Below are 26,374 nucleotides of genomic sequence, written 5' to 3'. Positions count from 1 at the left end.
ATAGATAACATGTGCAAACTTATTCAAACCCTAACTTTTTTCTACCACTTCCTTCTCCTATCAACCTCAAGTCAAACCATACCAAATATCATATTCTCATCATCACTTCATCATTGTCCACTACTTTTTTATTTCAAAAATAAATATAAATATATTTTGGTCTCTAAATTTAGACATAAAATTAAAATTCATATATCAAACTTTGATATATTTTGGTCCCAAACTTTAAAAATGAATGAATATTTTCTTTTTAACCCAAAACAATATTAACTTTTGTTAAGTGTTAACTGATATTTCAGCCTGACATTTAAATTGTTTACAAAATTTATTACATTTAATCTCAAATGTTAACCTAGAACATCGTTTAACACGTAAAAGAAAAAATAACATTGTTAGGTTAAAATGATAATATCTATTCATTTTAAATGTTTGAGATAAAAATATATCAAAATTTATAATAAAAACGGATTCCAATTTATTGTCCAAGTTGAGGGACTAAAAATACATTTAAAAAAATAACTTACTTATATCTCTTATTCAAAGTTCTAAACTAATTTCTTAAAATATTGAAATTGTACTTAAAAACTTGAGTTCATTCGATATAAATATAAATGATTACTAGTCATGTATTTAAAAATTATGTTACTAAATATTTTAATTATTTTTAAATATTCATAAATATCCGTTGATATTAAAATTTGTTTACAGATATTCATGTAATAAATAACCACAAGATATGAGAACAGATAAATAGGGTACAAGAGAGTTATTACCTCGTATTCTACTGTTCTTTTAACATCCCTAGTGAATTATATATATATATATATATATATATATATATATATATATATATATATTATTGTTTAACAGTAAAAGTAAAATAATTTATTTTTCTAAAAGATAAGTTGGATAAAAATATAACTCACATTTGCGCAACTTGCTTAAGTACGATAGAATACGGAATCAAATAGAAATAGCTCACAGATTCCCTTTTATCATATTTTATCACTTCTTATTCAAATATGAATGAGTGGTTGTCGTATACAAAAGTGAGTGCATGGTGAGCAACCCATACGCAATATTCTTTATTCGGTGTGGACATTTTCTATGCTTCTAAACGCCACCAAACTTGGTCAATTCCTTTACAAAACGGTGATGATTTATAAATGGTTCTAAACAATCGCGTTCCCACCACTTCGAATCACTTTTTACAACTATTCTTTTCTCATCATTTTCTTTGCATTTTTAACGTACCCAAACAAAACAATAACTGTATATGTGTGTATCGCATTGTTTCATATTTTCAACGCTTTACGAAGTCAACTCCTACGTGGGAGAGGGAAAGTATGATAAAAGTCAAAAGATGAGATGACAAGCCATTTGTGATGTAAATTTCACAATTCCATAATTCCAATCTCATCATCAAAAACATGGGAAGACTTTGGAACTTTCAAAAACCAAAAATATAAAACACTTTCATGTAGCATTTAGCTTTAGAATGATTTTCATATACTAAATTATGTACCTAGTTACTTTTGTTAACCAACACTTTTTACGATTCTAGAAGTATATCGAGTCAATGTTATGCCCTACAACTAAATAATCAAAGTTAAATGACATTAAGAGAAATAATGTAATAATTTTCTTATGAATACTTTTACAATGGAAAAAAAACTAGAGAACGGAGAATTGAAATTATTGAATAAAATGATTTTTTTTTTGTTTTATTTAACCATATTTTAAACAATTTAAATAATAAAAATTATATACAGTTCATCACTGTCTTTTATATATATAAACAAGACCATTTTCACAAGAGATGGGGAATCATGTGATTTAAAAACCAATCAAGGTATAAATTACACACAAAAAAAAACTACATTAATAAGAAGTGTAAAAATCATCAACTCCTATAAACACAGCTTCAATATTCATAGTTAGGTAAACAAATAGGATCACTTGGTTTTGCTGTTAATTGCTCTCTGAACTATTGTTTTCGATTATCCATTCTACGTACCCAGAAAGAACAGTAAAACTTCAAGTATATAAACATGAATTGTACAAAGATGTGACATAAATGATATACATAACATAATTTGCAGATAGAATCGGATACAAGTTATACCCTTTTATACACTCAAAAAGACGTTCATTGCTCGAAGATCATTCTACCAAAAAATTTCTAAAAGTTAGTGCTAATATCTTCAACGAACTCTGCCATTCGTCGGATATATACAGATTAGTCTCTTACTTTGAGGTTACCAACTTCAACCCTGTAACCTTAATGATCACATTCATCATCTTCTGAGTGTTGAAGGCTAAGAATGAAGAACTAATTAACTAAGGTGGAGTCCCTCGTACCCTCCCAAAACCTTCTTCTTGTAGCATTGAGACTTCAAACATAGTTTTGCAACTTGATGATCATAACACTTATATCATCCACAGAACCTCGCGACACAGATAAATCTACGAGCTTCTTACAGGCCTGCAAAGGTTGTTGTCTGTTGTTACCTACACAAAAAGGACCAGCAATATCCACTGCTTCCTGATTGCTAACCTGATCAAACAAAGTTTAATCTGTTAATAGTTGAGTAATGTACAGTATCATGCAATGCATGATGCAAAAATTATCAAAATGAAATCACTTCATTAACTCAATTAAGTCCTATATTGTGTGTGTATACCTTTTCCCATAAGCCATCTGAAGCTAAGATCAACAAGTCATGCAGAGGTTCAATTTTAAGAACTTTGGTCTCAGGTTCTGCTATCACCCATTGTTTCAGGTTCCTATCTCCAATTCCCCTAGAAACAGCCAATGACCCTTGGATCCTCCACACACCACGGCACACATCAACATAGCCACCCTATTTAAATCAACAAATTCATGTCAAATGAAGAACTTAAAAGAGGGTAAGTTATATATCAGACGATGTTAGACCATCGCATGTTCACAGTTCAGACCATTCAATACATGTTAAAAAGTTAAAATTTTCAATTTATAATGATTGGAACACGTTTGGAAGACAAATTGTAATAGGGATTCACTTGGTTATTTAATCAAATACCTGAGTTTCAATTCTGTCCCTTTCATCTTCCCTTGAAGGCCTGTGATCAGATGTGAGGGCTTCTGCTACCCCTCCTCTGCTAATCACAGCACGACAATCCCCAACGTTAGACACGACAAGGTTGCCATTCCATATCAATGCTGTCACACAGCAAGAGCCACCATGAAGATCCTCCTTCAAGAATTCAGAATCTGTGTTGAGGTAGCCATGTTTCACTGCCTCCTCAATGTCACTTTCATCTCTTCTAACCACCTCATCCATCACATTCTTCTCTAAGTTATGTGCAGCGAATTCCGAAGCTTTTGTGCCCCCATGCCCATCGAATATGCCGAAGAAAGCCTAAACAAACAACAACAAAAAAAAACTCCATGTTAGAACTCTTTGCTTGCACTTGCATCCATTCTGACCATTAAAGCATATATATCAAACAAAATTCACTTCAAACAAATTCACGATTAATGACAAACATTTAGGTTAAAACAATTTTCTAAACTGTTTGAACAATTCAAATAGATTTTTAAACTGAAGTTGCTATTGCCAAATTTTCTGAAAGAACTTAACTATTATTAAATTTGATGGTTGTTATATAACTATAACATGATTATAAAAAAATTAATGAAAATAATTTATAAGTTATCATAAAATATAACAATTTTAAGAACCCTACGATTTAATTAAAAAATATCATATTTTATGTTTGAATGAATTTTTTATCATAAAAACTTTTAGGAGAGAAGAATATATAAAAAAGGATTGAGATTAGTTTCTTTATAGCTCAAAATTGATTTATATATAAAAATTTTAGAGAAGAATTTCATATACTTTCTCTAACTTTTAAATTTTTAATTATGAAAAAATATTAATTTTAACATATAAAAATTGTTTTTTTTTTATTCTTATGAACTAATTTGCCAACATCCTAATTTGAGCATTTATAGTATTCTAAAAGTTTTATCGATAAATCCTTTTACGTTAAACTTAGTGAGAAAACAACCATTTCCGTCACCAAATTTTTCTTCTGAGTTATTGATTTTCTGAAGTGATTCTAATGTCAATGCCAAACAAACGCGCCAAAATCTTAGAAGAAATCGAAGAAAACTTGATTCTAAGTTACCTGCTTGGGTTCACCGCGAAGATCAACGGCAGCGGAGTAACGGTCCTCCATGTGGGGCCTCCTTCCTCGTCTGCAGAAGACAGAAAACCCGCTTCCGTCGACCTCGACGACGGCGTCCATGGCCGGAGACGGCGCCGGCGCCGTGGAGAGCGTGAATGCGAGAGAAGCGACGGGAATGTCGAGTTTTGCAGGTCTTCTTCGCTTCAACTGGGGAGAGGAAGGTGGAGAGGAGCAAGAGGGTGTGGGGGAGGGAATGGGAAGAGAAAGCATGAGAGGTTCTGCCATGGAAGAAGAGTTATTGTTGTTGGTGTTGTTGTTAAACAGAGAGAAAACGGGGGAATTAGGAACTGCCACGAAACAAGACATGTTGCGATAACAACGTTGGTACTGTGCAGATTCTTGTTTTTGTTCTTGTTCCTGTTCTTAAGAGAAAACTGTGTTTGAATTTTGTTTGGGTTAACATGAGGGAGAGAGAGAGAGAGAAAGGACAGAGGGTATTTAAAGAAGAGTATGTGTCTGCCTTGAAGATGGGTCAAAGGAGGACTTTCTTCATCATTCAATCTTTTGTTTCTATTATTACTAATATTCTTCTTATGTAATTACACCTTTTAAATGGTCATTTTTAGGATTAAATTTATTTTTAGTTTGACTAAGAAAAAAATATTTTTAGTAGTACTTGATTTTAAATTCTTTTTTTTTTATTTTGTTACCATGTGAGATTTGTTATTTATCTTATAATTAATAAAATTAAAGATTAAAAATAAAAAAAACGACTTCAGACTTTTGAAGAATGACTATAAAATAATATAAAATAATCTAATAGTTTTAAGGAAAATGAATAAGTTTAGATTTTAGAAAAATAAATAATTAAATATTAGACCCGTTTATCATTACAAATTCTTTAAGAAATAATAATTTATTTTTAGAGAATAATCACTTTAAATTTTTCGGATGTATGCATCAGGTTTTTAAAATAATAAAAAATTAAAGAAAAAAAAAACTTGTCAGACCAGAATCAAAAAGCTGCGCTAAATACTTTCATGAAATCTAATCAACCTTTGAAAAAAAACTGATTTTCATGATTGTAAAAAGGCACAATTCATATTGTAGTACACTTTCAAATTATCTAAAACAAAATTACTATATAAAAAAAAAAGCCTTTTTTTTAATCTTAAACAAACTGTCCTAAATCAAAAACTCATTTTATAAGAGCTAAAGATGGTAATACATTTAAACCCTATCTTAATTATTGAATATAAAATGTATTAAATATTGTGGAGAAAAAAGAGTTATGGTGATTAAGAATGGTCAAATGTTAATGTTAAAAGGTTCTTTGATGTTTGACACTTTGACCACATCTTTTTGGTGGCACCAATGGTTTAACCATCGTTCCATTTTGTATGGCCGGTTTTCTAGATTTTTTGATTCATCACAATACAACACAACATCCTACGATGGACCCCTTCTTATTTATGTTCTGCTGTCAAAGTCGGCGATTAATTCCATCACACTAATCTTCTAAGAAAATAATAATAATAATAATAATATATTCACCATTTAATTAAAGTTTCCCAGCTAAAAAATAAATAAATAATTCAAAAGTAATTTTCTATTTTCATGGGAATGAGTTATTTAAGCAAACTCTTTTGCCATTTTAACTGTCACTGTTCAAATTTAAAAAGAAAAAAAAATCAGTGTAAGAAAAAACATTCCAAAAAAAGTATAGATGGTAAATTAAGGCAAGAATTCGTCAAAAATTCGAGAGATATAATATAGTTAATAAAATAAGAAGAACTCTCTGAATGATTGCAGATTAACCGGCATCAAAATGTGTGAACAATTAAACGTTGACTGAAACAAGTGACAATTTCTGTCGAGATAAAAAAATAGAGGATAAGAATGCATAATTATAGAATTGTGTTGAATGTGTATTATTATTAATAATAGAGCACTTTTTATTTATTTTTTGTATATTGGAGATTTGACTTAAGCAGTGCCTTGTTTGGGGTTGGTGCCTGTTGGCAAGGTCAATTCCGATTTTATTGTGCCGGCCACTGACGTGGACATTTTCCAACGTAAAAGTTTTGAATTCTGCTTTTGGGTATGAAACATTCTTAACTCAGTGATCGATTCCCGAACGTTAACGTCAGAAATGAGAAGCCTAAAAGGTAGCTAACTCATTCGTCACTTCTATCACTGATTTTGCTTAATGTGTTGGTTTCTTTGACTGGGTTATAATTGTTTATGAAAAAGTCATTCATCTATAACTATATATAAAGGGGATTCCCTCTTTTGTGTCCACATTTCATAATTCCAACTTTACCCTTTATAATTTAATTATTTATTAAATTTTTAAAATTTAACGGTTACTTTTACAAGTTTTTATAAAATTATTTACTTATCTCCTTTTTCTTTTTTTCTTTTACTATTCATCAACAGTTATTTTTCTCTTATTTTCTCCGTACATTTTATTTTATTTTTTATAAATATACTTTTATTTTGTTATTTTGTTTATTAAATTAATAACATTACAATATCATCAATTATTAATATAATTCAAAAAATGCGTACACACAGGCGCGATAGCGCCTGTGTTTACACTAGTGTTTATATTAAGTAAAATGATTTTTTAATACTAAATTTTGATAATTCTTTTATAATTTTAGATAATATTTTTTAAATAATTTTTTATTATTTTTTTAATATTTTAAAATTACTTAAGAAATAATATTTTATTTATAAAATAATTGTTAAAATTTAGTAATTAAAATATCGTTATATTTGAATTAAGTGTGGGGTTTGTACTTTATAGCTGCGTGGAATGAGCTTGCTTAAGCATGTGTGGAGTAAGTAAAAACGCAGCCGCTTTTAATGTTATTCCAAACCCATTTTCGAACTTTTCAGCATAGTTCACATCATTTTCATTAACAAGTTAATTATATTAGATGTTTTGTTATATACTATGAGACAGTTAGTTAACTACAAATTGTTTTATTTTTTTATTTTTATTTGTTTCAGTGTGCGACTTTTCAATTAGAGTAAGAGGTGGAATATCATAAATATTTAAATGTCTCTTTTTTTTTATTTAAATTTGTGTTATGAGAAAAAGTAAGAATTGGGTGGTGTTCCAATGGTTTTATCAAACTGGTATAGTTCTCATTTAAATTTAATTAAATGAAAATTTATTAAGATGGATAAGTTGTAAGTTAACAGTAAAACCTTTTGCAATACTCTAAAACATTATGGTATCAATTATACTACGAAATCATAAAAGAATTTTTACAAAGATTATATCGAAGCAAAATACAACATAAACTTTCACAATATATATAAAATTTAAAATAAAATTTATATTTTTGTCTAAACATTGATTCTATGATGTTGTACTTTTATTTGTTTTTGTATATAGTATAGTGATCATAGGTCACACACCACATAAACACATGTAAAGGTAAACCACTAAAATTAAAACATATTACATATAATATTATCGTATCAACTCAAATCAAGAATTCACATCAAATCAAATCAAATGTCTATCAATAAGACAATTTTTTTTGGCTCATTCATGGCTCATTCAAAATATAGATTTAACTCTACTTTTTATAGAATTAGTGCTCTATAAAAAAAATTATTTTTTATTTTTTTACTTTTATAGAAGTTGTATATGTAAAGTATGGCTTTTATTTTATTTTATTTTTCTAATTTTATTTGTCTTTTTTTGAAAATAATTAATTCAATATAATAAATATTCGAATATTTTGTTTTCAGTAAAATAAAAAAATTATATAGTTTAAATACAAAAAAATGATTTTATTAATTTTGTTTTGAATTTTATTAATAATTTAGGCAATTGAAGTGTGTACTAATTATTACATTTATTAAATAAAAAATTAAGTTATTATGAAATTAAATTGAAAAAAAAAAGTATTTTACCTTCAATTTTCCTTTTGTCATTTGTAATTTAAAATTTGTAGTGGTTGTTTGGTAGGTGAGAATTTAGTAAAATAAGTGGTGTTTGGATATCATATTATTGCACGCGAAAATAATGAAACAACTAAACCTGAAAGCAGCATATAGTGGAAAATAGAACCACATATATTATATAGTTTGGTGAAAACTTCAAAAACAAGTAATAATAACATCATGCAGTAATGAAAAATACTCATAATTAATTTGATTTGAGATAATAGAGAACTGTGATTAAATTTGAATGAAGAATAAGAAGAATTCTCAATCAAAATTAAATAGTTAGTAGAATTGAAAAGAGGTTTTGAAGGGGCTAATGTATGTGACTAGAGAAGGTCAATTAATTTAGCTACGTTCTTCATCTTCTACTCCTTCTTTCTTCAAACTTCTTTTCAAAACTCAAAATTTTATATCAACTTGTTTCAAAAAAACACCTTTTTTTTTTATAAATTTAAAAGTGAAGTGTTTTTATGTTTTAAACTTTGATTTTACCAATTCACACTCTCTTATTAATTATCTATACCCTCTTTTTTCTGTATGATATTCTTCTTTGTCAAAAAAGCAGTTTCTTAACAAAATATTTTGATTTTCATTAGGCTCAATTACTCTGAGCATTAAGAAAATTGTACTTTTAGTAAAATAATTTTTACATGACTAGTTTTATCTATCTTTCAATTATAAATCGTTTTTTGAACGTGAATATATATGTTTATTAATATTCCATATGACAATCTTTTTAATAATTTAAGACTAATAAAATTTAAAATTGCAATAGCTTATGTTAAATGATTTTAACCAGTATCTTTGTTGTATCGGTACTTCAACTTAGGTCACGTATCCGTGTTCGACATGTATCGTGTTTAATTATTTACCGATACTTATCAATGAAATATCTAATTTATAAAGTCGTAGTACAATACAATGAAATCTTTGAATAGTGACCAATTTTAGTGAAAAAATAATTAGTCATTGTATAGTGACCAAATTGAGAACCAAAATAGTTCAAAAAAATTATAATTGGTCTCTAAATTGATAATTGAAATAGTTTCAATTATGAATTGGTTTTTAAATTGGTCACTAACATTAGCTATCAGGTTTTGGCTACCAAAATAATTGGTCTCTAATTAGAAAATTTGGATTCACACATTAGTAATCATATATTTATTTGTTTGTAAGAAAGAATTATTATACACTTTTCAATATTCATATATCACGTATCTATCACGTATCGTATCCTATTATTTTAAAAATAAACGTATCAACGTATTGGACATGTGTCGTATCCAATACACATATCATTTTGTGCATCATAAACCAGTATCCTATTATATTTTCTTATGAGAGTTTGCTCCTTGCTATTAAGAAGATGAGTAATTCCTTTATTATTTTCTCCATTGTTTTAATGATTGTGCATATATAATTGAAGAAGCATTCTCTAAAATTTGTTGGTATTGCTACTCTTGAGTTTTGTTCTTACATAAACCCTCTTTCATTCAAAACCATTCCACCACATCAATGAAATTCAAAAGCTAAATTACCAAAATTATGTATAAAATTATTTGTCACAATGTGAGGATTTCTCACCAAAATTACAATAATCAAAAGCTTGACCCACAATTTCTAGCATGTAATTAAATGTTCTCATCAATTAAAAAGTTAGAAATTTCTTGTTAAAACTATTTATGAAAATTCATTAAAGACTTTACCAATGATTAATTAACATACATTAAAAAAATCTGATTAATCATTTTTAATGATTTTTTTCCCAATTACTTTTTATCCACACTAAAACTTACTATGATTATACCTTCTTTTATTTACAGTTATTTTTAATTAGACATTAATATATGAATTACTTAGAGTTTTCAGTACAAAAACACACACGCACACATAAATTTTACCGTGTAATTAAATAAAAAAGATTGAGATTCCTAATTTTTATTTATTTAATCAGATCGAGCATGTTGTTTATTAGAGCAAGAACAGTTCAACGAACAATATTTGGGATCACGGCCCCATGGATGTGAATTTCTCTGACTTTTGAAATTTATTTCATAATGTAAATTAAAATTATTATTTATATTTATATAAGTAGACATTTGACTGCAAAATTAATAATTATTATTTTGCAAAAATATTTTAAGCTTTTACAGTTTTCTTTCATAACATATTAAAGATTATAAATAATTTGATTTGTAAGTATAAAACATTGTTAATAAAAAAAATTATTAACCTTTTAAATTTATTTTACTAAAATTAATTTAAAGAAAATTATATTTCTCATTAACATTTTCAAATAAGAAAATCTTACAAACATTATATATAAAATTAACACTATAAGAAAATCACTAAATATCAACTATTTTTAGAGAAAATAATAATAATTAGTATTTATAATGACTAATTTAAATATTAATTTATAAATTATAAATTATTAATATTTGAAGTAGTTTTTATCATAAATACAAAATTATAATTGATTTGTGAATTAAAATCTAAATTGGTTTCTAATATTAATTATCAAGATATTTATATTAATTTTTAATCCATTTTAGAGACTAATTCTTTAATAGTAATATTAGAGATCAATTTAGATTCTAATTTACAAGTCAATTATAATTATTTATAATAGAGATTATTTTAGATATAAATAATTAATTTATAAATTGATATATAAATTAGTTATTACAGTGAATAATAATTTTTTTATCTTTAAAATTAGTTAATGTTTAATGATTTTCTTATAGTGTAACATCTTAAAATTTGAACACACCTACGAATATTTTTTTTTGTTAACATTATTTTTTTTAAGAATTTCCATATTAATACCAAACCATACAATTATTTCTTTAATGATTATTGATATAAGAGACAATTCAATAAGTAGCATAATTTGTTATAATTTAGTACTACGTTTTTGTAACGTATTAATAAATAGGTGATATAATAAGCATCTAAAAAAATTATAATTGAATGTTTGTATTAGTTACGTACAAGTTATAAGAAAAATCTACATAGTAAAGACGATAAGCCTCACATTAGATTTAATGAAGATGATTTTTAAAATATAATAAAGGTAAAAAAAATAATGTAAAAATAATGAATTTTGTAGAAGTAATGGAGTTAAAAAAAAAGAAAGTAAATTAGAGCTGTCAAAATAGGTTAGAATCCCACGAATCAAATCGGCCCACCATGGGTTTGGTTCAGGTTGGTTTGAAATTTTTTTACAAATTATTATACGGGTTGATTTTTGATTCGGTTCACCTAGAAGAACCTGACTCACTCGGGTTGAAACTGTGGTGAGCTGGGTTGGCTTACCAACCCGCAAATAAAGGATCACACAAATTTTTTTTGATAAGTTTGGCTTTGTATTTAGATCAGGTTAGATTATTTTTTCAACTAACACACAGATAATTTGTATTTTTGTGATTTCGGTTTGTATTTGTATCGTATTAAAGTTTATTTAGATTTTAATTAGAATTATAATTTAGTTTTAACTAAAAAAAAATAAAATAAAAATTATATTTTTTTAATTAAGTGAGTTTAACCCACCAACCCGTAGTAGGTTAGACCAGATTTAAAAATTTTAGACTTACTAATAAATGAGTCATATTAAGTTGGGTCACTAAATAAATGGATCGAGTTTCACTCATTAAGTTGGGTCACATATTAAGTTGGGTTACTCATTAACTTGAGTCACTAAATGAGTCAAATGACATGATTTCACATTTCTAAAGTAAATGAGTTGCTTAATAATTATTTTATTTGGGTTTGCGTTTCCATTATAGTCCTGAAGAATGGTGGAATAAGTTTGTGTGGGAGTTACAAATTGTTTAATAACTTACTCATTAAGAATAAGTCTTTTTTTACTATAGAAGATTCAATACATCAATTAGGTGGAACACATTATTAGAAAAATACAATTTAATGACTAATTTTTTTAATAATTAAGGTTATTAATAACTGATTTTAAGTATTTAACGATCAATTTTCAGTCGTTAAATTGTATTTTTCTAATAACTGAAAAATAAGTTATGAAGGTTGAAGATATTTATGGGATAGTCTTAAATTTTAGAAATAATGAATATGAGTATGTGATGATTATGTTTGGAGCGACTAATGATATATTTTAGTTTATGTATGGAATACGAATGTATCAATATATATAAAAAAAAAAAAAAAGACCTTATCCAAATTTTATTCTCTTATTTTTTGCATGACAATAAGAAGACAGTATTGTCCTTAGTACAATTCAACGGCAGTGATCTGGTGGACATGGATGAGTATGATGACCTGAATAGTCTACATGTATATCCTCTACCATCACCCTTGAATTTTCTGCAAAAACAAAACAAATAAAAAAATTAAGTAAAAACACAATAATATTTTCAATCTTCTTCTTCTTTTCTGGTATATTTTTTATTGGTAAATTAGGGTTGAATTAATGGAGACATATTTAATTGAATTAGTCTACACTGAAGTTATATTTTTAAAACACGTTTTTATTTAAAATATATTGGTTTTCCATTTCTACGTGAAGGAAAAGAGTTTCTGGTAAAAAAGGATTGGACTAAGCTTTTATCCAGCCCAATCCTCTGCAACTATGGGCCGAATAAACCAACTTTATGCGGACATTTTTTATTTTAAGAATTAGTACTTTAATAATAAAAATAAAATAAAATATATATCTAAAAGAAACATAAATTATTTAAAAAAATAACATAATAGTCCAGATGAAATAAATTTTTTTAGATCGATTTTAAAATCTGTAAAAATTTCAAGAACCAAAACTTTTTAAAAGAACTGTTGTTACTGAATACAAAATTCATATATTTTTTAAATTAATAACGTATTTGAGATATATATATTTTTTAGTTTAGAAATCCAACTAAAAACTTTGAAATGATTAAAGAAACTATTATTTAATTAATATCATCACAAGAAGTAAATTTCAATTATTTTCTCAAATTTGTGATGATTATTTAAACTGTTAAATGTTTATGAGTATCTTAATAGGTGAAGAAAAAAAAAACGTTTTTTGAACAAACAATTATCACATAAAAAAAACACAGAAGGTATTTAATGCGTACTCTTCAATGTAATTTAAAATATATTTAATAAATTGAACTTAACAACAAAAACATTAAAATAATAAAATAAATACCAATTTATACATTTAAATTCACACATAAATAAAAATAAAAATAAAAATCTTATGAGAAGAAGATGAAAAATACGTATTATTTACTATCTATTTTTAATTTTAGTCAATATTAGTATTTATTTAATTTAAAAAATTATTTTTCGTTAAGAAATGAATAAAGTGATATCTAAATTTTTTTCTCTTTTAGTAGAATATTAGTATGTACTAGTACTTTAATTTGGATCACATATCAATATCGATATTATCTGTATCTCCCACTTTAGAATACTTTACTAATATTTATTGATGAGATACATAATAATATATGAAATAGTAGTACTTTTATGATGACAGTAATTTATAAGTTTTTATATTGATAACTTTAATTCATATTTTAATTTGGATTCACACAATAATAATCATATATTTATTATATTTTTAAAAATTATTTTACATTTCTCAATATGCATATATCATATATCATATCTTATTATTTTTAAAATAAATTTATCGACGTATAGATATATGTCATATATATTATATCCGATACACGTATCGTATCCGTACATTATAAATAGTATATCCTTTAAATATTTAGTCACTTCATAACAAGCAAATATTTCAATAAAAAAACTACGTATAAACCTTTTAGAGTTTTACCTTTAAACATTTTTTTTTAATTATTTTTAAATCTAACACATATATTTTACTTTTGGTGAAAAGAAAATAAAAGAGATTAAAAATAATACGTAGAGAATTACCAGAAAATTTGACACTTGGTTGACTTGGGGGCATGATTCTGGGTTCCTTGTCCAACCAATGATTAGTTTGCTCAATTTTTGAGACTAATACAATGTTCTTCACTGTGTCTGCATAAGTTTTTGGATCAATAAAAAATATTAAAATTCACAAAATTTAATGGTGTTTAACCACCCTCTGTTTGAGTTTTTGTTTTTGTTTTTTGTTTTGGATTACGATCAAAATATATATGTTAAGAAAAATGTTATCTTTTTCCTAAACGCAGAAAGAAAGAACTTAATCTCTTGATTTAGCAGAGTATGAACATTTTATTAAAAAAAAAAAAAAGAACATTAAGAGAGAGAGAAGGTTTATAGAATATGAATGTATACCTGTGGGAATGACACGACCAAAGGAAGGAACAGCAAAAGCACAAAAAACAGCGATGAAACAAAGGACTAAGAAACCTGAAGAAGCCATTGCTAACTTTTCTGAGAAATTGTTGATTCAATTCACTGCAGGGTTACAGTGATGACTTTGTGAGGTATAAATAAGGGCTTCTGAAGTTTCTGTGTAATAAATAACTTAATGTCAATTTCAGTATTAATGCTCTTGGCCTCTTAACGTACGTGTCTCCAAAACTACCTTGTTTATCGATAACAATTTAATTTTTTTAATAAATCAAATAATTATCTTACAAGTGACTGATAATTATTAATTAATTAATGAATTAATTAATAAATGTGAAAAGTCAAAAATAAAATTTATGATTTTTACGAATTTTTTTGTTGTATAATATAATTTAGATTTAAAAAAAGTCAAAAATTTTAATACTTCTATTAAAAAAAATTGTATTCTTCATTTGGAAATATCATTTTATTTAACGTAGTGAGTAAAGATACCAAATAAAATCTTGTAAGAAGTATTGTTTGAATTTGTCTTCGTAATTTGAAGAGAATTTTGTTATTAATTAAGTATGAATATGGAAAATTCCTAACTTTGTCAATTGAGTATATATATATATATATATATATATATATATATATATATATATATATATATATATATATATATATATATATATATATATATATATATATATATATATACTCTGTTTTTTTTCATATTTATCATGGTATCGTTCACATCATATCTTCGTTCCGCTTAAATTATTAAAATATTCACAATTAATTAATTTAATAAATTTTATGCAATTATATTCAAATGATGTATATTAATTAAATATTTTTTATGTTTCACATTTGAATATTATATTCTTTTTTAATAATTTTATTTATTGTATATTTTCTTTTCACATAAAAATATTTATTAGTATGAATACAAGTATTTAATAACATAATCCTATAGAAAATTTATTTTCCTTTTCCTTACTTTATTTTTATTATTATTAATTTTTGTTTTAACTAAAACAATTCTCATTTTTTAAATTTTTACTCTTCTATTATTAATGTCTGTTTGATTTGAAAAATTTGAAGAAATCTTTTTTATTTTGTTAAAATAATTTTTATTATTTTTCAATTATATTTATTATATTAATAGTTGTTTTATTTAAAGAAATTTTTTTTCATCCTGATTTCTTAACCATTTTTATTATTATTTATATTTGTTTTATTTAAATAACTTTTTATTTCATTAAAACAAATTTTATTATTTTTTAACAATTGAATTATGTTAATATTTTAAAAGTTTTCTAATATCTCTAAAATATATTTCATTTTATTATACAATTAACTAAAGATTAATTATTATTGTCTGGTTCCATTCGATAGCCTATGTTTATAAAACATATATAATAATTTTGTAATATTTTTATTTATTATTTATTTATGTAATAATTTTTTGATATTTTTATTTATCATTTACTTTTATCATATAAATTATTATTTTAATATATTTTATAAAATTATTTTTTATTTTCTAATATAAACAAATTTTATTTACTATAATATTAAAATTAGAGAAATAATTGATTGACATCCATATTTGACTATTTTTTTTATCACCTTCATAATTTAATTTGTCTTAAGTTACAAGTCAAATGTAGGTGTCAACCTATCATTTCTCTTAAAATTAATGTAATTATTATGAACTTTCCATTATTATCCACAGCATATCAAAATTTTAAAAAATTAAATTTATGTAAAATTTTATTATTGTTAATTTAATATTCCAAATAATTCTCGTTATTTTGATTAAATAATATATTATAAGTTTTAATAATATATAAAAAATAGATTCACTAAAATTAAAAAATATAAAAAAATATTCAAATTAAAATATATTTTAATGTATATTTACTTTTTGCAATCACTTCAAAACCAAATTACTTTTAACTTTAGTTTCCAACCATAAAAATTCAAAATCATATATAAAATATCCTTAGTTTGTTATTAATCAAAATAATGTTAACTTAATCTTAATTTGCCAATTGTTCACTTCATGTGCGGACATAAAAAAAATTCAAGATTCAAGGAACATGAAAGGAAATCCAGCTGCTACAAATATAGAGACAACTCCATCAGATTCACTACTTTAAGAGTGGTCTAGTAAATGTAAAAGCAATTGTGCAAACCAGAAAAAAAAAGCATAAATCAAAGGTTCTCTAACCAAGACTCAGTTCTATTTATTTAGGCTCCTAAACACTCCAACCCAAAAAAGACCTTGAATCAATTCACTACACACAACTTTTCAATATAAAAAGAAAAAATATGTAGAAAACCAAGTAGATTCAGAAGCATAAAGAATTGTTTACAATCACTAAGATATCTCAGATCAAGTGTTGGATTATACTTTGCTTCATCACAATCTGCCATGGTACATAATATTTCAAACAAAACTTCAAACACAGTAACATTCAGAACACATTAGAAAGAGAATTAGATCTTCTGATAGATAACAATTCAATGTCAAGACTTTCAAAACACAATTCTCAATAGCCAAATTATATTGATCTAAAATCATCAACTCCAAATTTTCCAAACACTTGCCACACTCTTTGAGAACATCCATCAAATTTAAAGCCATTATAACTCACACAAATTAAACATGAAGAATCCTAATCGTACACAGTTGACAAGCAAAAACAATTGATAAACTCCGAAAGAACACAAACATAATAACTCAGTCCCTTAGATGTTCATTAACGGTTGCGATCATACCCGCAACTCATTACAGGTCTGTAAGACTCGTCACAGTTAAAAATAACAAACACCCATTTCATCAATCTGCAAATAAATGTAGAAATCAAGATTGAAAATTTAACTGCACCAGAGATCCCAAAACAACAGACAAAGAAGAAAAAATAGGTTTTTCCTGAGAGGCAAGAAAGAGAATCACAAAAGCTAGGGTTTATAATACACAAAAATAATACGAAAAGATTTCAGCACAGAGGATCAGAAGAAAAAAACCCTAATTTGAGTTGAAGTGGTTAAGGGTCGAGTTATGGTTTATATAAAGAACTCGCATACGTGGTCTAACCAGCCCAACTAATTTGGGCTTTGACTCCTAAAATATTACTTCGGCCCAAATGAAGGATTTGATATTGCTTTTTCAAGTATTTTTTTGTTATTTTCTTAATATAATTTAAATATCAATTTTATGCTTAAAAAAAGTATAACCATCGTGGAAAAAAAATTAGGCTAAATATAATGATTCATTATTATTAAAGTGCTTGTTCTATTTAATGCTCTGTGTATGTATAAGTACAGTTCAATTGTTAGGTGCTATTAGTATAAAAAGTATGTGGTGAATCAATTACAACTTTTTGTTAATATATTCAATAAAATATATTTCTAAAAATAAGAATATTATCATACATCATAGTTCAGCATAAGTGTGAGCTTTTATAGAATCTCTACATGTGTTGAATTCCTATGAATAAAATCAAGATGAAAAATATTAAAATATGCTATTAGTACATATTTTCTCTCGTTAATGGTTTGTTTGTGTAGCTATAAAAAGTAAAAGTAACTATTTTACTTCCAATACAATTTATTTTTACAATAATTGGTTTCCCTCTTAAACTAATTTATTTCATACTAAAATAGTATTAACTTGATTTAAATGTTAGGAAATATAAGTTAGTATTACTTGTGTGAACTTCGGCTAATGTCGTCTAACATACGTAGCTTTTCTGTTCAGTCCACGTTTTTTTTTTTCAAGAAACTAATGTTTTTGTCTTTTTCTTTTATTCTATAAAATGTATTTGTTGGGTTTGCTTCATATATTGGATTGGGAACTTCTCCCTTCCAACATTTTTTCTCCATCCTCACATTTTAGTTAAAAATTAATACATTTTTTCTCTTATTTAAAGCACATTAAAGGACTTTTATCTTCAAAATTTTTAACCTAGCTCTTGAGTCACTGTTTCCTTTCACTCCACACAAGCAACCCCTCCTTTTCATGTAAGTAATTTTTTATTTTTAATTTGTATTGTATTATGTTTAAGGATAGTTTAGATGTTGATCTCTTTATGATTTATGACTTTATGATTTATGACTTGTAGTGATTAATTTGCTCGGACCGCATTGCATGTGGAAGAGAAATGTTTGGAGGTGCATGAAGAAGCTCCCATTGGACTTAGTTTGTTATGTCTTAAATGGCTATTACTTTCTGCAACCCTATACTCTTCTCATACAACCCCATTTTATTCAAATATCCATTTTGTGTTTTATATTTTATATTTTTTTGAAGATAAAAAAAACTCCAATTTTTCGTGAATTTGAGCTCCCGTTTTTGGAAAAATATATTGTTGGAGATAAAAAATTAACAATTGGGCATTTTCAATTCATGATAAAAATTCAACAACAAAAAAAGCGATGACTAATTGTTTTAAAATCATTTAAGTAAATATTATGTTTAGAGTTTAAGTACGAATGAGATACTTTTCTTGTTTATCCATTGATGTCGCAGAGAACACAAACCACATTTTGAAATAATAATTTGTTGGGTTTGAACGGAACAAAACAAAAGAAGTATCCTTGGTATTTTACGTGGAATATCCAATATCTCTTTTTCTCTAACTTGGTTTGCAAAATTCTAAACGTCTTCTCAGCTCTATTATCCATAACCAAAATAGTGGTCAAATGTCTCAAATTAGGAAATTGAAGTGAATTGTCACGAAAATATCAACAAAAAAACGTTTTGACCTTATCCTCCAAAAACACCACCAATTAATGTGAACCATATCTTGGTGCAAATTCAAGTTTACAAAATAACAATTTCTTTTTCTTTTTTTCAGGAATTTGTATCTTCTGGAACTGATGCACAACCTCCCATGTTGAATTATTGTTTCAACATCTTTTCAAACCTTCTTATCCCCACATTTCTCTAGGCTATAATAAAGGTGTGAGATATTTATTGATTTTTCTTTATTATATAAATTGGAAAAAAAATGTTGAAAAGAATAGCGTTTACTTTTAGAGTTTTTTCATTAGTCTCCAATTATTGGTTAAGGTTATATATACATATAATTAATCACATATTACAATTTTGTTAGCATCTTGGTGCGACATACGACATGCAACAAGAACACAAACACAAATAAAGAGTAATTAATTGGGAAAATATGATGTGTAGTGTGATTGAGATTCGACATATTGTGATTAACTAAGTAATTGCTTCGTTTTCACTAATAAAGTTATTGATACAATACTGAACCAATGTAATCCACACAAGTGTCAATTATTTAAGCGTAAAAGTTCATTAATGACATAAGACCAAATGTGATGAAATTGAAGTTGAAGTTGAAGTTCAACCACACAATATTACTAATGGCTTATCTATCTCATAATTTTATAATAAACATGAATAGAGTTATATTGTAATGTTCAAAGTCATTGTCCAAAGAAAGGGAAAACTCTAATCTAATCGAAGTTCTTACAATGTTTTTGTGTCGATGTGAGTGGTTTTGCACACGCAACTGCATCGTGTCGCCGCACGCTAGTGGAATTATTGACCCATGTGAGAGAGATCGTTTTGGAGTTTGTCAAACCAACCAATTTCTTTTTTTTAATTTTAGTTTTATTGAAAGTGGATTTGTGTAAAGACACCCCTTGTGATGATCACACTAAAAAAGACAAAATAAAATAATAGATGTGACAAAAGAGGGAAAATATTAAAGGTGAAAAAGAAAAAAAAAAGATTTCGTTTTCAATGACTTAATTTTTTTTAATTTGAAAATTGATGTAATTGTCAATGGTGAAGGAATGCAACTTCTTACGCAACATATGGTTTATATGTTTGGTTTTATATGATCTAACCTATTATTAGAATTCCCAAATTATTTCACCCACTACCCGAAATGCATTAGTAAACAAATTCACTCATTTAATTGCGTCAAGACGAAACTGCGTCACAAAAAAAACTTGTAGAATTTTCTTTTTGGAATTAAAAGGAGATATTTAAAGTATTCGTTGTTCGGTCTCTTCAAGCAATGTACGTGGTGAGATAGTTGTTTTATGTTATTTTTGACATTCAAACAAAATTTTACAGTTATTTTATATTTATTAATGTTTTTTATTTTATGAAAATATAAAGAGTAATAAATTCTACATATAAATATACATCCTAATATCTTAAATAATTAAAAGCGGGAGCGTATTTGAAAATAATATATAAATTTAAATTTCTGGTCTTTTTTCTGATAGAAAATAAAGAAAAGAATAGAATAATAGATAATGTGCTCTAAGATGAGACCATAACCCCTTATGTAACCTCTGACGATTACTTTTCTTAAAAATAATATTTTCTAATTTGTCTCCGTCATCAAATTAAAATACCATGAATATTTACACAATTAATATTTTCATAATATAATTATAAGCTCTTAATCATATATATATATATAATTAATCAGACCACTTTATTAAATTAACTAATAAAATATAACGATCCTAGCAAATTTAATTATATATAATTTTTTTAGATAACTATTTTACCTTTGAAAATGAATTGTCAAGTGACTATTATGATATTAAAAATATATTTAAAAATGAATAAACAAATTTTAGTTATACATCTATATGACGTGGATGATAAACTATTTTAAAATGTTATAATCGCTTAAAGAACTTTCATTTTTTTTTCTAAAAAACAAAACTTCATATATATATATATATATATATATATATATATTTAATTGGTATCAGTGTTAGTCGTGTAATTTCCATAAAAAAAACTCGAGTTAGCATGATTAAACATTATACTTTTGTCACATCACGTAAGAATAGGATTTTCATAGTTTTTAGAAAAATAGCTTGAATGGTGAATCTTAAACTTTTAAATTTATAAGTTTTAAGTTGGCAAATTACACAAATAATTATTTTATTCTTTGTCTTATAAACTTATTACCATTTTAGGATTAATTTCTCAAAGTGTTTTTTTTTCTTTTTCTAAATTTATGAGAACAAAGTACGCGATCTTTGTGGAGTTTAAAAGTATGCACTATATGTGGATATTAAATATATGCATTTGATGCTTCATATATTCTTTAATCCTTATGAAAATAGATATACATTTATATTGAATCTTAATTTCATTAAAAATATATTGAATATAATTATATGATTATTTAAATTAACTTGTTTTGCGTTAACTATTGTGATTTATATAAAAGATAAACAAGGTTGTAAACAATTAACTGTCCAAGACCAACTTAAAACCGATGAACATCTTATTTTATTTTATTTTTAAAAACTCTTAATATTATATATATATATATATATATATATATATATATATATATATATATATATATATATATATATATATATATATATCACCTTGAAAATGGGGAGAGTCTCTTGTTGTGATAAACAGTTTAAAGTAAAGAGAAGTTGATGTGCTCCATTATTGGGGGTTTGGCATAGAATCTTTGATTCCAATGAGAAAGTTGGAAAGTTAAAACTTTATCGTGTTCATACAAATCACTTTCTTCTTTACTATTTGTTTATATTAACTAGTTTCATCATTGACACAATCCTATTAGGAGGTATATAAAGAAGAGAATAGAAAATGTCAAGATTGACAAGTTCTTCTTGGCATAATACAAAAAATTCCACACATTGTTTTCAATTAAACTTTGCAAGTTGGGTTCCCCCATTTTCTACCATCTCATTAATTTCCACTAATCAAATACCGTCTTTCATGGCTTTATTCTAAGAACAATGCCACACTTGATGCTTCAAAAATTACACCTTTAATTTGTCAACATTAACATGCAAAACATATCCTCGTAGGTGAAGGATGTTAGATTATGTACCCAAGCAGATCAGTAACAATGAACAATAAATCCTGAGTAATTGTCAATATCCTATAAAGCTATATTCAGTTTTTCTTTTTCTGTTTTGACGGAAATGAAGATAAAGAAAAAAAGAAATAATTAATAAACCCTTCTAGTTATAGTGTCAGTTATCTTGAACCTCAAGAAATATGGATTATACAGATGAGAAATTTGACACCAGTTTAACCCAAAATTTTAAAGGCAGATAATTTATAAGTATTTCATCTTATATAGTGTTTAATTTTGTAAATTCTACTAATATGAGACTTTGACTTATACTTAAATTATTTCTAACACTTAGTTATAAATATAATTAATTAGATCATTTTAAAATTTTAGCTAATAATATAATGATTCTAAGATATTTAATTTTATATATATATATATATATATATATATATATATATATATATATATATATTATGAAATTGTCTTATCTCAATTCATTTGGAATTTTCAACACATCTCCTCACCTTGATGTATATACATCTTGTGCGTGAGACTATATATTAATGGATGGTCCGATAGCGGCTCGATAAAGGATGAAACTATATGTTTAACAAACACAATTCTTGCTAGAATATACTTTAAACAATGACTCAAATAGCATATTAAATAATAAATTTTAAGTCTAGTCCAACCTCACAAAACTGACTTGTAAGATAAGATTTACATCTATTTATATATTATGAAATTATCTTATCTTAGTTGATGTGAGACTTCCAACAATTTTCACTTGAAGTAAAATTTTTCATTTCACAATTTTCTTACACGTGCTTTTTACATTACACCTTCATTCATGATTCATGACTTACAAATTCAATAATTCTTCTAGAATGGCAAAAAGTTGCAAAGACATGAAGGATAATAAGTTAAAAAAATAATTGAGGTATAAGCATATGTAGTTGTGGGTTATTGGGATATGATTGTTTATTTATCTTGCCATGCTTTGGCTGTTCTTGCAAAAGCAATTATGTATATGCATGTGTTATTCATTAATTGCTCAACCATGCTACTTTTCACTCCCTTCAGACACACACGTTGTTTCAAGCTTTGTTCTAAGAAAGCAACAAAATATGTCCCCTCCACAAACCACTTCATGTCATTGTTAGCTGTCAAATGGCTCCACGTGATATCATTTTAACTTATCATCTAATAATTTCTCTTCCTTTACATTTTAAATAAGTTTAACTCCTTCTTTTCACTCAATTAAATAAATAAATATTAAATAAAAATCTTACAAACAATTAAATATAATTATATATATATATATATATATATATATATATATATATATATATATATATATATATATATATATATATATAATTACAGCATCTAAATGTGGTGTCCCATCGCCCTATCTAAATGTACTGCATGTCCTTCTTGAGGACAACAAATTGATAAGATCAGGTAGATAAAGAAATTTCCTCACTATTGTAGGGCGCATAAGTTAAACACATAAATATTAGATTATAATTATTGTGTTTTTTTTTTTCATTTAGAAAATGTTTGAGTGATATTGATTGAAACCTTTTTTCACTCCTATTTGATAACAACTAATTTTAATATTTTTTTTCATTAAATTATTTAATTTATATTTTAACTAAATATTTTATTATTAAAAACAGTTCTAATGTGAGTATTGCTTTCAATGAGGAATTCAAAATACTTTTTTTTTTCAAAAGAATTTAGATGAGTTGGCCGTGGGAATTAAGGTTGAGAAAAAAAACATTAAACAGTGTTCATATATTTTATTTATTCATTAACAACGTTGTCATTAGTCCTAATCGAATTTTCCTTAAATGATTTTTTTAGTGACTAAATTTTTATTGATAATTTTTTAAATAAAATAAAAGGGATAAATTGAATAATTATTCAATATTATTAAAAGACCATACGATATTATCGAATTGTAAGTCCATTTTTCTGTTTTAAAGAGGGTTGGACTAGTTTGGTAAAATATCCAAAAGCAGCCCACTTTTACTTCTTGACTCCCTTTCCAGTCACTAACTCTCATTTTTGTGTCCTTTTACAAAAGTAGTTCTCTCTTTTCTCCCCCTACTAAAGCAAAAACTCTGGTAGGACTTGAGTCATATTCTTCTCTGAGCTAGTTGAGCTCATTTTCTTTCACGTAAGTTGAACCCCAACTTCTACTTTCTCTTTTCCAAGCTCTTTTGCTCTGGTTCAATCTTGGGTTCTTCCTAGAACCTCACTTTCGTCTAGTATTTGTGTTTTTCAGCTCTGGTTTGTCCTTGGTGCTGTTATGCTCGTTCGTGGGAGCGTGTTTTGTTCGACTAGTATCTGTCCAAGTAAGGGAAGCTAGAGTTCTCACGTTTCTTGAAGTATCTTGTATGTTTTGGTTCTATTTTATGTTCAAGATGCATGTTTGATGTTTGTGATTGTATAAGAATGAGCCTGGATGTGATTTGTGTTGGTTTTCTAGTTTGCATGCATGAGCAGGAGAGAATCCTACTGTTTTCGTCCAAGCAAGTCACCATCACCTGAGCGAATATAGCAGAAACACACCCCTGGTTCTGTTGGAGTTGTTGCTCAGGCGACGAGCTTCTGTATTGAGCGACAAGTAATTTCATTTAGGCGAGAAGATCTCGCTTAAGCGAGAACTCGTAAAAACTTGCAGTGCTCCTTGTTTGCAATCTCACCTAGGTAAGAGCTTTTAGCTTGAGTGACAGATTTTTGTCGCTTGAGCGAGAGCTCTTTAGCTTAAGTGAGATTGACAGTAGAATTATTGAATGTTTGTGTGTTTTCATGATTGATTGGTTTACTTTTATTTAAAGCATGGAGTATGTGAATATGCTTAATTATGGATTTTATGAACTGAAATTAGTGTGCTTGGCATGAGATGAATCACAAATTGGCTGGTTGGTTGAGTATTGGTATGGGATTATGATGTTTCAAGACAACATGTAGTTTTGGTGTGAGAAACATGAATGTGGTATGAGTTAGATGTAATTCCATCAGACTCTCAGTGAGATCTCATGGTGGTGTTGTAGTGTATATAATCAGGTAAGGATTCAAGCAAGGTTGCATCCCGAAACTCTAAAAAATCAATTAGTCTCACATAAAATAGACTGATTCAAATGGTTTTAGATGATCATGGACTAACCTTGTGTGTGGTAGGATGAAACTCATTGGCAATGACTCTGCAGAGCAGTAGAGGCCACCACAAGTATAAACATCAAGTGAATCTGATCTCATTATATGTATCTATATAATTGAGTCATAGAGCCATGTTGTTTGCTATCACATGTTTTGGGTGCTTACTGTTTTTGTTGTCTATTTTGCTTGTTTATATATATGTATGATGAAAATTTTCTTTTATCTCTAACTTACCCTTTCCGTTTGGTTGACTGTTTTCTTGTTTAGCTTTCCTTTTTGCAATGATCACCAAATTTTTTGGTGTGACAGGTGTGAAAATCCTTGGCAATCGCAATGAAGATGGAAATGCTGCAGTCTAGTTGCCCACGTTGGTTTAGGCTCATTGTTGAGCCCTTTTGAAGTATTGTTTTTATTGTAATTCTTTGCTCTCTGTAAGCAAGTCTTTTGGACAACTACCAAATGTTTTGATTCTATTATGTTATTGACATAGTTTTGTGCCTTAACTTTCCTACCGGTATTTATGGATGATTGTAATGGTTGATACCTATAAACTTCTTTTCGTGTGCTCTATTTGTATTATAAATGTGATGCTTCATTTATTAGAAATATTCTATTAAAAATGATTATATTTATACTAAATAATTTGTGAGCATTTATTTAGTGATAAGTAATATTTGAGGGTGTGGAGTTCATTTTTATTGAAAAATTCAAGCGTAAGTCTAAGTCTCATATCAAATAAAAATGAGAAAATTAAGTATTATATAAGAATGAAAATTCATAAACTCCTCGATTTAAGATTTTGGGTTATAGGTGATATCAATCCTTTTATATATGGATTAAGCTCATATTAGTGTTGAATTTCTCCGGTAATCCCTTCGAAAAAGACCAGACAATTTCTAAATTATATTTTAGGTTAAATTACC

The 26,374-nt window shown here is 26.4% G+C and overlaps 1 protein-coding gene, 2 long non-coding RNA genes and 2 other non-coding genes across 5 annotated transcripts; 1 reads left to right on the top strand and 4 right to left on the bottom strand.

The window, feature by feature from the left end:
* Positions 1-2,025: 2,025 nt before the first annotated feature.
* On the bottom strand, positions 2,026-4,661 carry LOC114188975 (putative protein phosphatase 2C 25). The gene is made up of 4 exons (XM_028077664.2): positions 4,180-4,661; positions 3,066-3,404; positions 2,685-2,864; positions 2,026-2,557 (listed from the first exon to the last, which is right to left on the bottom strand). Exons 1-4 carry the CDS (start codon positions 4,543-4,545, stop codon positions 2,396-2,398), a joined length of 1,047 nt encoding a protein of 348 aa, XP_027933465.1. The 5' UTR covers positions 4,546-4,661; the 3' UTR covers positions 2,026-2,395.
* A 7,620-nt stretch (positions 4,662-12,281) lies between these two features.
* On the bottom strand, positions 12,282-14,582 carry LOC114187031 (uncharacterized). Its single transcript, XR_003605183.2, has 3 exons — positions 14,422-14,582; positions 14,053-14,160; positions 12,282-12,486 (listed from the first exon to the last, which is right to left on the bottom strand). It is a non-coding gene; the product is annotated as an uncharacterized LOC114187031 (long non-coding RNA).
* A 2,190-nt stretch (positions 14,583-16,772) lies between these two features.
* LOC114189329 (small nucleolar RNA snoR31) lies at positions 16,773-16,859 on the bottom strand. Its single transcript, XR_003605633.1, has one exon. It is a non-coding gene; the product is annotated as a small nucleolar RNA snoR31 (small nucleolar RNA).
* A 305-nt stretch (positions 16,860-17,164) lies between these two features.
* On the bottom strand, positions 17,165-17,249 carry LOC114189292 (small nucleolar RNA SNORD25). The gene has a single exon (XR_003605598.1). It is a non-coding gene; the product is annotated as a small nucleolar RNA SNORD25 (small nucleolar RNA).
* A 7,096-nt stretch (positions 17,250-24,345) lies between these two features.
* Positions 24,346-26,013, top strand: LOC114187040 (uncharacterized). Its single transcript, XR_003605185.2, has 3 exons — positions 24,346-24,465; positions 24,574-24,643; positions 25,761-26,013. It is a non-coding gene; the product is annotated as an uncharacterized LOC114187040 (long non-coding RNA).
* The last annotated feature ends 361 nt before the right edge of the window (positions 26,014-26,374 follow it).

The sequence above is a fragment of the Vigna unguiculata genome, chromosome 6 (genome assembly GCF_037176805.1).
Source record: "Vigna unguiculata cultivar grain cowpea cultivar isolate G323 ecotype 2 chromosome 6, ASM3717680v1, whole genome shotgun sequence".
Taxonomy (NCBI): Eukaryota; Viridiplantae; Streptophyta; class Magnoliopsida; order Fabales; family Fabaceae; genus Vigna; species Vigna unguiculata.
The sequence above is the reverse complement of the archived record's forward strand: the minus strand, read 5'-3'. Positions and strand labels throughout refer to the sequence as shown.

What these genes read in the sequence shown, in the direction of transcription:
- LOC114188975 (XM_028077664.2), bottom strand. Translation starts at nt 4,545, where the DNA reads ATGTCTTGTTTCGTGGCAGTTCCTAATTCCCCCGTTTTCTCTCTGTTT. An exon ending in TTCGCGGTGAACCCAAGCAG is followed by an intron (nt 3,405 to 4,179) that starts GTAACTTAGAAT and finishes TTGTTTGTTTAG; the next exon opens with GCTTTCTTCGGCATATTCGA. An exon ending in GGGACAGAATTGAAACTCAG is followed by an intron (nt 2,865 to 3,065) that starts GTATTTGATTAA and finishes TGATTTAAATAG; the next exon opens with GGTGGCTATGTTGATGTGTG.